This window comes from Eubalaena glacialis, chromosome 13, assembly GCF_028564815.1.
Source record: "Eubalaena glacialis isolate mEubGla1 chromosome 13, mEubGla1.1.hap2.+ XY, whole genome shotgun sequence".
Classification (NCBI taxonomy): domain Eukaryota; kingdom Metazoa; phylum Chordata; class Mammalia; order Artiodactyla; family Balaenidae; genus Eubalaena; species Eubalaena glacialis.
Genome location: NC_083728.1, coordinates 58,998,019 through 59,010,346, shown reverse-complemented (window position 1 = coordinate 59,010,346; position 12,328 = coordinate 58,998,019). Strand labels below are relative to the sequence as shown.

Here is a 12,328-nt window from a genome sequence, read left to right as displayed (position 1 = left end):
TTTCTCCCCCTGTTCCCTGTCGGCTTTCTTCCTACTGAAATGGGACAAGAGCTGAGAGGGCTTTCACCTTGCTCCGCTCTCCCGCCTGCTTTGGTGCTGAGCCCTCCTCCACTGCCCCTCCCCTGCCTTAACTCCTGTTGTCCTGTAACTCTCAGCCCAAACATCACTTCCTCTAAGAAACTCTCCCGGACCCCAGACTGGATTTTTTCCCCCGTTATACTGTTTCTCCGCAGCTGCATCCCAGTTTGTAATCTCTTCTTGTGGGACTGTTGAATCGTATGCCTCCCCCTGGACTCTCCACTCTGGGAGGCAGGACCCTGTCTCTCATCTCCACTCTACGTGGCATCCAGTCCCCACACCCACAAGTGCTCAGTAGAGCTTGGTGGAAACGATGAATAAATACGAGAACCTAGAGCCTGGTTTGAGTTCCAAGAAGCCAGCTCCCTGCATTTTTCCCAAATCTAACCCAGCTTAGTGTTCCAAGGTCAAAAATGCATACCCTCCCAACCCCAGAGCCAGAAGGATTTCTCATTTGACTCCATTCGTTCATCCAGCAGATCATCCCTCAGTGTCTGTTACATCCAGGCCCTGACCAACCCCGAGAGTCCTGGTGAACCAGACAGGGCAGTTCATGCCTGTGGGGTTGAGTTTCGTCAGCCTCCTGGGTGGTGAATATCCGTTAATACCCCAGGCGAGGCTCCTCTCGTGGACTTGGGAGTTGGTTGGTTGGTGCCTTTAAGGCAAAACAGCAACCTTAATCCTCACAGCAACCCTTCAAGGAAGCTTATGATTATCACCATTTTACCAAAAGAAAGCCGAGGCCAGGAAAGGCCGAGTGGCCGAGATCCCATCGCTAGGATTGGGCACCCGCCTGATTCAGGGCCAGGAGCTCCCACCCACTCCCGGTGCTGAGTACAGAGCCTCCCCAGCAGAGGGCACAGGTCACCAAATGCTCACTGAGCGTCTGCACCGCCGGGTCCTGCTCCTGAGGCTGGGGTGTAGCGTCGACAGACACAGGGAAGCAGTAACTCGGCAGAAATGAGAATCCAGACCCAGGGGCCCCGTAATGGCCACAGAGCACACCAACCCCAGGTTGAGGGCCCAGAAGGAGCCTGTGTTAGTGGGAGGACTAGCAATTAACTGAATTAAGGAACGTTCCAGAGGGGAGCCAGCACCTGCAAACCTAACCTTGGAGATAAGACAGAGCCTGGGTGCATCCAGGGGAGCTGTGGGCGCTTCTGTCTGGCAGACGGGGTGGAAGTGGCAGGTGGGCAGGGGCCCGATGACAGCTTCCCACACTGTGGACGTTATGCTAAAGGCCAGGGGAGCCATTGAAGGATCCAGAACAGGAGTTGGCACCATCAGACTGTGTTGTATAAAGGTCACGTGGCTGAGTTGTAGGTAACGGGAGTAGATGAGCCCGGAGGCCTGGGGCGCAGGTGGGACACTATCCCTGAACCACAGGGCCAGCTGGCGAGGACGGGAGCGATGCAGGAACAGTGAGAGGCTCCAAGCCGCCCCCACATTAGGCCCCCGCTGCACTTTGTGATTTCCCATCTAAGCATCCCCAGTACCCATAAGGTGCAGGGTCCCATTTTATCCCTCTTTCCAGATAAGGAAATGGAGGCACAGGGACAGTAGGTGACATGATCAAGATGCCACAGCCCCTGGCCGGGCTCCTCCTTGGCTGTGTGACCTCGAGTGGCCACCTCACCTCAGCCTCCCAGCCTGTGCCCTGAGATTGGGAGCATTTCCTCCTTGAGGGCTGTGTGAACATTGATTGAGGTCGTGCCCCCAAAGGGTCCACATGGTGCCTGGAACCAGTCTCTCTCAGACTCTGGTGTTGTCGTCATTTTCTCCCTCCTTCCCGTGATTTCCTGACATGATGTGCATATCGCTTTGTTACACTGATGACACCACCCATCTCAGACTCCTGTCTGTCCCACCATTAGGCCATGAGCCCCCAAGGGGGTTGTTTCATGCCTGCCCTCGAGCCCTGCACAGCGTCCAGGCCCAGAGCAGGCTCTTGCTGTCACTGTTGCTATTGACCTCCTACTTCTGTATGAAGCCAGCTTTCACATACCCTGAGCCTGGGACCCAGCGTTCAGTGGAAGCTTCTAGCATGTGGCTTTCCTGCTACTGTCTCTACAGACGCAGAGTCACTGACTTTGCCTGTGGATAGCTCGCCTTTCAGGCTCAGGGCGTCACATGCCTGTGAGAACTTAATTGGTTTGTAATCAGTTGCTGTGTGACCTTGGACAAGTTTCTTCACTTCTCTGTGCCTCAGTTTCTTCACTGTTAGGTGGGGTAGGAGACGGCCTGCCTGAAGCACTACTCACCCTGTACCTGGTCCGCAGGAGGCAAGTGCTCAGCAAGCATCTGCTGTTTTTTCCGCCTGGGTTATACTTCTCCAGGAGGATACATCCAGCAGCATCTGTTCACACTCCCTCCAAACAGGTTATAAAGAATTCTCCTGTGAAGACTTTTGCCAGTGCTACCTTCAGCTCCCTCCTGGATGTGTTTCTGTCGACAACAGTGTTTCTGATTCTCTCCATCACCTGCTTCCTGAAGTATGGGGCCGCCTCCATGCCACCCCCGCCGGCTGCCCTGGTGGTCTTCGGAGCAGCCCTGCTTCTGGAGGTCCTGTCCCTCGTGGTCTCCGTCAGGTAAAGGCCCACCTGCAGGGCTGCCCAGCTGTTAGCCTTTAGCTCCCTCTGCTGGTGGAACAGCCAGCTGTCTCCATAACCCATTTCGGGGATGGTCCTCTTTTCTTCCCTCCCCCAGCCTGCTTCACTGGCTCCTCCCTCACCAACCCGGGCCCTCAGTACAGGTGGGCACTCACCTTACCAGTGGGTCATTGTCCTCTGCAGCCCTAATGCCACCAACTAGTCTGCTGATCTCCCAAATCAGATACTTAAAGAGAGAAAGTGGGAAGATAGGGAATAAGAAAGCAGGGCAGAGAAAGAAAAGAGGTAGGTGTACAGGGTACAGCTGGTAGGGGGCTGCCAGCACATCAGCAGGTGCCTCTCTTGAATGTAAGGGTGAAACCATAAACCCCTAGAGGAAAGCACAGGCCCAAGTCTTCATGAGCTCGGATCAGGCAACGCTTTCTTAGATACGACATGAAAAGTACAAGCAACCAAAGAAAAAATAGTTAAGATGGACTTCATCAAAATTTAAAACTTTCATGTTTCAAAGAACACCATCATCACTTTTCACCCTAAAGTGAAAGAGAACCTACAGGATGGAAGAGAGTATTTGCAAATCATATCCGTGACAAGGGTCTAATATCTAGAATGTTAGCTCAATAATAAAAAGACAGTCAACCCATTTAAAAACGGACAGTGTCCGAAGAGACTGCAGAGTCCCTCTGGGAGGCTGGGCCCTCAGCACTAGCCCAGCCTGCCTTCAGTTTCAGGCTCCACCCCACTCAGGAAGCTCACAATGTTTCTACTGATACAAACAGGGCCTCCACTCATGCTGGGTCCTTGCACCAGGCCCACCCCCTTCCTCCAGCCCTGTCCTCTCAGCAGGACAGCCCCACACTGGGGATCGGAGAGAAATGGGCTAAAGGGCCCTGACCTTGAGTTTCTACTCCTCCCCAACATCCCAGGACAGGAAACCACAGCTTCAGGTCTGGCCCTGAGACTCCCAAATGCAAGATCCCTCCCTTTGAAATGGATGAGCTGGACACCTGCCCCCTCCCTTCCACGCTCACCCCCTCCCCCCCCCCAACTCCTCACTGAGGCCCGTTCAGCCCTTTGCCAAGGGCTTTCTCTGGCTGCCAGGGGCTCTTCCCTTCCCTCCCCCTCCTCCCAGTGGAGAGAACTCTAAGGCGCATCCTCGCCATCTCCCCAGATTCGCCACCAGCGTGGAGCTGCATTGCCCACAGCAGGTGACTCCTCCCCAGCACAGCCCTCCCCTGGGCCTGCCTCCATCCATGTCTCCACAAGCTGCCTGGGACCCACTTCCAAACGAACTGCGCCCTCTGTGGGCCTGCCCTGGGCCTGGGGACACCCGAAGGGACCAAAACAAGGCATCCTCTGGCCCCTAGTCTTTTTTTCTTCTTAAAACAAGCTTTATTGTGATATAACTCACAAATAATAAGTTCACTCATAAGTGTACAATTCACAGATTTTTAATAAACTTACAGAATTGTGCAAACGTCACCACCATATGATTTTAGAACATTTCTGTCACCCCAAAGAAAAGCCAGTACCCACTTCCAATCACTCCCCTCCCTGCCCTGAGTTTCTGTCCGATGCGGGGCCCACAACTGGTTAAGGCTCTTGATCCCTCTGAGGCAAGCGTTTTCTCCATACCTTTTCTAAAGAACCCTTTACATGATTGTTCCCTGTTCTTCGGACCCAATTTGAAAAAATCTGGGCTAAGCCAGGTTAAGGACTGCAGAGGACTGCAGGCCATGAGGGCGCCAGGCCTGGCTGTGCCCGGAGCACCCACGTCTCTGCAGGGCCACTCTGCTCCTGCCCGAGCCTCTGGTGTGATGTCCTTGCCCAGGAGAGGGCGGGGCCTGGGGGATTTCCTCTGGCCTCACTGAGGGTGGATATGGGACCCTAGGTCAATAAGGACCTACACTAGTAACTGAAGGTGTGGACGCCTGGGTGGATGCGAGAGGCCCTTGACAGGCTTTGTGCCTTTGAAGGCAAGGGAAGTGGGCCTGCCCCGCCTGCACCCTCACCGAGGTGTCTTTAGAAGGGGCTGTGTGCATGGGTCTCGCTCCGGAGGCGGACCCCCAGTGCCCTCTCCTCCACCTCCCGCTGCTGGTGACCCAGGGATTCTTCCTGCAGAGCAGCAGTTCTCGGCCCCACGCACTCAGCTCCCCATTCTCCATGAAAAACGTTTTATGATGCCACATCCCTACCCTGAAGTATAGCCCACCTATACACACAATTTCAGAAGCAATCAATGAAATGCCATCACTCCAATGTGAAGGAGAAATGGCAAGAAAGCCCTTTAAAATAATATACGTGTAGCGCTTCACCTCGAATATGCCAGGGCATCGCCACCTGGGCAGCCATGCCAAAGTCGTCAGCTGTTTGCCCTTGTGCACTGATAATATGACAGCTCCCAATGCGGACTGTTATGGGTGTGCGGGTTTGGTGGTATGAGCCCCAGGAGCCTGTGATGTGGTTTCTGAGATGCTGACGACTCTTGGTGGTGTCCCAAATAAAACTACGGGTAATCTTGTTTGGTTTACCCAGTAGCTGCACTCCTGGAAAATTCGGTGTATATTACTGCCATACAGAAACCACTTTCTGTTTGTAAATGAAACGCAGTTAGGCTCTAGGCTGAAGTCATCGTCAGCAGGTTTTCTCTGTCCAGGGGGTGTGTAGCAGTCATGTGGGGCTCAGGGCAGAGCCTCGGTGTGCATCACGGGACATCACCCATCCCCAGCTCCTGCCCGTTGGTGCCAGTAGCACCTGCAACCACTGAGGCACCAAAAAAGCCCCACAAAATTCCGAACACCTCCTGAACCACCCACTTGAGACCTCCCTAGAAGCAGGCAGTAACAGGTGACAGGTGACCTTTTTCGGGACCTGTTAGTATTTGCCTGCCTGGTTCTTACATGCTCCATTTAGACTCACAGAGGCCTATGCTTGTCTTTTACAAGCACATCTTATCCGAATGCAGCAAGTAACCTTAAAATATGGTATGGTGAGCTCAGTGAGTCCAGTTTACTTGCCATTGATCAAAAATAAGGGAGGCGGGGGTTCTGCCCACCGCCCACACCAGCGGCCACAGCATAGGCCAGGGTTGGGAGTGGCCCTGGCTGTGGGTCCCCCACCCACAGATACCCCATTTCTCCTTTCTCCCCCCGCTCCCAGGATGGTGTTCTTCCTGGAGGATGTGATGGCTTGTACCAAGCGCCTGCTGGAGTGGATAGCTGGCTGGCTCCCGCGCCATTTCATCGGGGCCATCCTGGTGTCCCTCCCCGCCCTCGCGGTCTATTCACATGTCACCTCCGAATTTGAGACAAACATACACGTAAGTAAAGTCTTGGTGATTTTGTGTCGGTGCTCTTCTGGACTCCCTGATCACTTTTTTAAAATATAAGCCTGATGGCTTGGGACAGCAATTTAAATATAGGCCCTTAAAGAGGCGCAAACTCTTTGTCAGTCCTTTGAACTTGTCTTTTTAAAAGACTTGCCTGGGACAGAGGAGCGGGCAGGGAGGTCAGCCCGGGGGCTGCCCTGGGGAGATTCCCTGGTGGACCTGTGTCCTCTCCAACCCCTCTTGGTGTCCCAAATCGGTTTTTTTAAAATTTTATTTTATTTATTTATTTTTGGCTGTGTTGGTTCTTTGTTGCTGCACGCGGGCTTTCTCTAGTTGTGGAGAGCGGGGGCTACTCTTCGTTGCAGTGCGCGGGCTTCTCAGTGTGGTGGCTTCTCTTTTTTTTTTTTCGAATTTTATTTTTTTATACAGCAGGTTCTTATTAGTTATCTATTTTATATATATTAGTGTATACATGTCAATCCCAATCTCCCAATTCATCCCACCACCACCCCCACCACTGCTTTCCCCCCTTGGTGTCCATACATTTGTTCTCTACATCTCTGTCTCTATTTATGCCGTGCAAACTGGTTCATCTGTACCATTTTTCTAGATTCCACATATATGCGTTGATATACGATATTTGTTTTTCTCTTTCTGACTTACTTCACTCTGTATGACAGTCTCTAGGTCCATCCACATCTCTATGAATGACCCAGTTTCGTTCCTTTTTATGGCTAATATTCCATTGTATATAAGTACCACATCTTCTTTATCCATTCATCTGTTGGTGGGCATTTAGGTTGCTTCCATGACCTGGCTATTGTAAATAGTGCTGCAATGAATATTGGGGTGCATGTGTCTTTTTGAATTATGGTTTTCTCTGGGTGTATGCCCAGTAGTGGGATTGCTGGGTCATATGGTAATTCTATTTTTAGTTTTTTAAGGAACCTCCATACTGTTCTCCATAGTAGCTGTATCAGTTTACATTCCCACCAACAGTGCAAGAGAGTTCCCTTTACTCCACACCCTTTCCAGCATTTGTTGTTTGTAGATTTTCTGATGATGCCCATTCTAACTGGTGTGAGGTGATACCCCATTGTAGTTTTGATTTGCATTTCTCTAATAATTAGTGATGTTGAGCAGCTTTTCATGTGCCTCTTGGCCATCTGTATGTCTCCTTTGGAGAAATCTCTATTTAGGTCTTCTATTAGGTCTTCATTTTTTGATTGGGTTGTTTATTTTTTTAATATTGAGCTGCATGAGCTGTTTATATATTTTGGAGATTAATCCTTTGTCCATTTATTATTTGCAAATATTTTCTCCCATTCTGAGGGTTGTCTTTTCGTCTTGTTTATAGTTTCCTTTGCTGTGCAAAAGCTTTTAAGTTTCATTGGATCCCATTTGTTTATTTTTATTTCCATTACTCTAGGAGGTGGGTCAGAAAAGATCTTGCTGTGATTTATGTCAAAGAGTGTTCTTCCTATGTTTTCCTCTAAGAGTTTTATAGTGTCCGGTCTTACATTTAGGTCTTTAATCCATTTTGAGTTTATTTTTGTTTATGGTGTTAGGGAGTGTTCTAATTTCATTCTTTTACAAGTAGTTGTCCAGTTTTCCCAGCACCACTTATTGAAGAGACTGTGTTTTCTCTATTATATATCCTTGCCTCCTTTGTCATGGATTAGTTGACCATAGGTGTGTGGGTTTATCTCTGGGCTTTCTATCCTGTTCCATTGATCTATATTTCTGTTTTTGTGCTAGTACCGTATTGTCTTGATTACCATAGCTTTGTAGTATAGTCTGAAGTCAGGGAGCCTGATTCCTCCAGCTCTGTTTTTTTCCCTCAAGATTGTTTTGGCTATTCGGGGTCTTTTGTGTCTCCATACAAACTATAAGATTTTTTTTGTTCTAGTTCTGTAAAAAATGCCATTGGTAATTTGATAGGGATTGCACTGAATCTGTAGATTGCCTTGGGTAGTATAGTCATTTTCACAATATTGATTCTTCCAATCCAAGAACATAGTATATCTCTCCATCTGTTTGTGTCATCTTTGATTTCTTTCGTCAGTGTCTTATAGTTTTCTGACTACAGGTCTTTTACCTCCTTAGGTAGGTTTATTCCTAGGTATTTTATTCTTTTTGTTGCAATGGTGAATGGCATTGTTTCCTTAATTTCTCTTTCTGATCTTTTGTTGTTAGTGTATAGGAATGCAAGAGATTTCTGTGCATTAATTTTGTATCCTGCAACTTTACTAAATTCATTGATTAGCTCTAGTAGTTTTCTGGTGGCATCTTTAGGATTCACTATGTATAGTATCATGTCATCTGCAAACAGTGACAGTTTTACTTCTTCTTTTCTGATTTGTATTCCTTTTATTTCTTCTTCTTCTCTGATTGCCGAGGCTAGGATTTCCAAAACTATGTTGAATAATAGTGGCGAGAGTGGACACCCTTGTCTTGTTCCTAATCTTAGAGGAAATGCATTCAGTTTTTCACCATTGAGAATGATGTTTGCTGTGGGTTTGTCGTTTATGGCCTTTATTATGTTGAGGTAGGTTCCCTCTATGCCCACTTTATGGAGAGTTTTTATCATGAATCGGTGTTGAATTTTGTCAAAAGCTTTTTCTGCATCTGTTGAGATGATCATATGGTTTTTATTCTTCAATTTGTTAATATGGTGTATCACATGGATTGATTTGCATATATTGAAGAATCCTTGCATCCCTGGGATAAATCCCACTTGATCATGGTGTATGACATCCTTTTAATGTATTGTTGGATTCTGTTTGCTAGTATTTTGTTGAGGATTTTTGCATCTATATTCATCAGTGATAATGGTCTATGATTTTCTTTTATTGTAGTATCTTTGTCTGGTTTTGGTATCAGGGTGATGGTGGCCTCATAGAATGAGTTTGGGAGTGTTCCTTCCTCTGCAATTTTTTGGAAGAGTCTGAGAAGGATGGGTGTTAGCTCTTCTCTAAATGTTTGATAGAATTCACCTGTGAAGGCATCTGGTCCTGGACTTTTGTTTGTTGGAAGATTTTTAATCACAGTTTCAATTTCATTACTTGTGATTGGTCTGTTCATATTTTCTGTTTCTTCCTGGTTCAGTCTTGGAAGGTTATACCTTTCTAAGAATTTGTCCATTTCTTCCAGGTTGTCCATTTTATTGGCGTAGAGTTACTTGTAGTGGTCTCTTATGATGCTTTGTATTTCTGCAGTGTCTGTTGTAACTTCTCCTTCTTCATTTCTAATTTTATTGATTTGAGTCCTCTCCCTCTTTTTCCTGATGAGTCTGGCTAAAGGTTTATCAATTTTGTTTATCTTCTCAAAGAACCAGCTTTTAGTTTTATTGATCTTTGCTGTTGTTTTCTTTGTTTCTGTTTCATTTATTTTGGCCTTGATCTTTATGAGTTCTTTCCTTCTACTAACTTTGGGTTTTGTTTGTTCTTCTTTCTCTAGTTCCTTTAGGTGTAAGGTTAGATTGTTTTTTTGAGATTTTTCTTCTTTCTTGAGGTAGGACTGTATTGCTATAAACTTCCCTCTTAGAACTGCTTTTGCTGCATTCCATAGGTTTTGGATCATCGTGTTTTCGTTATTTGTCTCTAGGTATTTTTTGATTTCCTCTTTGATTTCTTCAGAGATCTCTTGGTTATTTAGTAATGTATTGTTTAGTCTCCATGTGTTTGTGTTTTTTTACATTTTTTCCCCTGTAATTTATTTCTAATCTCATAGCGTTGTGGTCGGAAAAGATGCTTGATATGATTTCAATTTTCTTAAATTTACCAAGGCTTGATTTGTGACCCAAGATGTGATCTATCCTGGAGAATGTTCTGTGTGTACTTGAGAAGAAAGTGTAATCTGCTGTTTTTGGATGGAATGTCCTATAAATATCAATTAAATCTATCTGGTCTATTGTATCATGTAAAGCTTGTGTTTCCTTATTAATTTTCTGTCTGGATGATCTGTCCATTGGTGTAAGTGAGGTGTTAAAGTACCCCACTATTATTGTGTTACTGTCTATTTCCTCTTTTATAGCTGTTAGCATTTGCCTTATGTATTGAGGTGCTCCTATGTTGGGTGCATAAATATTTACAATTGTTATATCTTCTTCTTGGATTGATCCCTTGATCATTATGTAGTGTCCTTCCTTGTCTCTTGTAACATTCTTTATTTTAAAGTCTATTTTATCTGATGTGAGTATTGCTACTCCAGCTTTCTTTTGATTTCCATTTGCATGGAATATCTTTTTCCATCCCCTCACTTTCAGTCTGTATGTGTCCCTAGGTCTGAAGTGGGTCTCTTGTAGACAGCATATATACACATCTTGTTTTTGTATCCATTCAACGAGCCTGTGTCTTTTGGTTGGAACATTTAATCCATTCACATTTAAGGTAATTATCGATATGTATGTTCCTATGACCATTTTCTTAATTGTTTTGGGTTTGTTTCTGCAGGTCTTTTCCTTCTCTTGTGTTTCCTGCCTAGAGAAGTTCCTTTAGCATTTGTTGTAAAGCTGGTTTGGTGGTGCTGAATTCTCTTAACTTTTGCTTGTCTGTAAAGCTTTTGATTTCTCCATTGAATCTGAATGAGATCCTTGTTGGGTAGAGTAATCTTGGTTGCAGGTTCTTATCTTTCATCACTTTAAGTATATCATGCCACTCCCTTCTGGCTTGTAGAGTTCCTGCTGAGAAATCAGCTGTTAACCTAATGGAGTTCCCTTGTATGTTATTTGTCGTTTTTCCCTTGTTGCTTTTAATAATTTTTCTTTGTCTTTAATTTTTGTCAATTTGCTTACTATGTGTCTCAGCATATTTCTCCTTGAGTTTTTCCTGCCTGGGACTCTGTGCTTCCTGGACTTGGTTGGCTCTTTCCTTTCCCATGTTAGGGAAGTTTTCGACTATAATCTCTTCAAATATTTTCTCAGGTCCTTTCTCTCTCTCTTCCCCTTCTGGGACCCCTATAATGCGAATTTTGGTGTGTTTAATGTTGTCCCAGAGATCTCTTAGGCTGTCTTCATTTCTTTTCATTCTTTTTTCTTTATTCTGTTCCGCAACAGTGAATCCCACCATTCTGTCTTCCAGGTCACTTATCCGTTCTTCTGCCTCAGTTATTCTGCTATTGATTCCTTCTAGTGTATTTTTTCATTTCAGTTATTGTATTGTTCATCTGTTTGTTTGTTCTTTAATTCTTCTAGGTCTTTGTTAAACATTTCTTGCATCTTCTCGATCTTTGCCTCCATTCTTTTTCCAAGGTCCTGGATCATCCTCACTATCATTATTCTGAATCCTTTTTCTGGAAGGTTGCCTATCTCCACTTCATTTAATTGTTTTTCTGAGGTTTTATCTTGTTCCTTCATCTGGTACATAGTCCTCTGCCTTTTCATTTTGTCTGTCTTTCTGTGAATGTGGTTTTCATTCCACAGGCTGCAGGATTGTAGTTCTTCTTGTTTCTGCTCAGTGGCTTCTCTTGTTCTCTTGTTGAGCATGGGCTCTAGGCACTCAGGCTTCAGTAGTTGTGTCACACGTGCTCTGTATTGTGGCTTGCAGGCTATAGAGCACAGGCTCAGTAGTTGTGGCACATGGGCTTTGTTGCTCTGCGGCATGTGGGATCTTCCCGGACCAGGGCTCAAACCCATGTCCCCTGCATTGGCAGGCGGATTCTTAACCACTGCGCCACCAGGAAAGTCCCCCAAATTAGTTATTTTCTTACACGTTTTACAAAGAAGCATCTGACCCATGTTTCCAGATGATACAAGGTAATGTGCTATTGTACATCAACTATACTTTATATATTTTTTAAAAAGTTAAAAAAAAAAAAAGATAACGTTAGTCTGCAGAACTGGCACAAACAACTGACTGGCACCTGGATCGGCTGCTGTTGATCAGGGAAGGAGCATTCAAGTTAAACCCCATAAAGAGTGAATTCATCCTGCTGTGGAAGATTATATTTTTGGTGCCAGCGAATATAGCATGAAGTACTGGGTGGGCTGGCTGCATTTGATACTTAAAACCAAATCACATTTCTGCTGACACACAGCAGGGTGCCTGGAGGACAGGCTTTGGGAGGTAACTGGTTACATGGTGGAAGTTCTCAACCAGGGCAGTCTACCTTTCCTCTCCTCCAACGTGACGTGTGCAATTTGCACGCGTCAGGAGAGGAATTTTAGTGCCAGTGAGACTTGTAACCGAAAGCTCTGGTAATTAATCTAATGATTTATGATCTGTCCCTGAAACCACCAGATATTTTGTTAAACAGAAGGACAGGTAAGTGAGCGTGTCGTTTGCTCTCGGGGTGCCCAGGTGGAGGGACGGCA

General features: G+C 45.9%; 1 protein-coding gene across 1 annotated transcript in view; it reads left to right on the top strand.

The window, feature by feature from the left end:
- The window catches only part of ADCY9 (adenylate cyclase 9), a 122,958-nt gene that overhangs the window by 97,548 nt on the left and 13,082 nt on the right, over positions 1-12,328 (top strand). The window contains exons 7-8 of the mRNA XM_061208907.1: positions 2,458-2,666; positions 5,847-6,006. Of these exons, the coding sequence (XP_061064890.1) occupies positions 2,458-2,666; positions 5,847-6,006 (369 nt within the window). The remainder of the gene's footprint in view (positions 1-2,457; positions 2,667-5,846; positions 6,007-12,328) is intronic.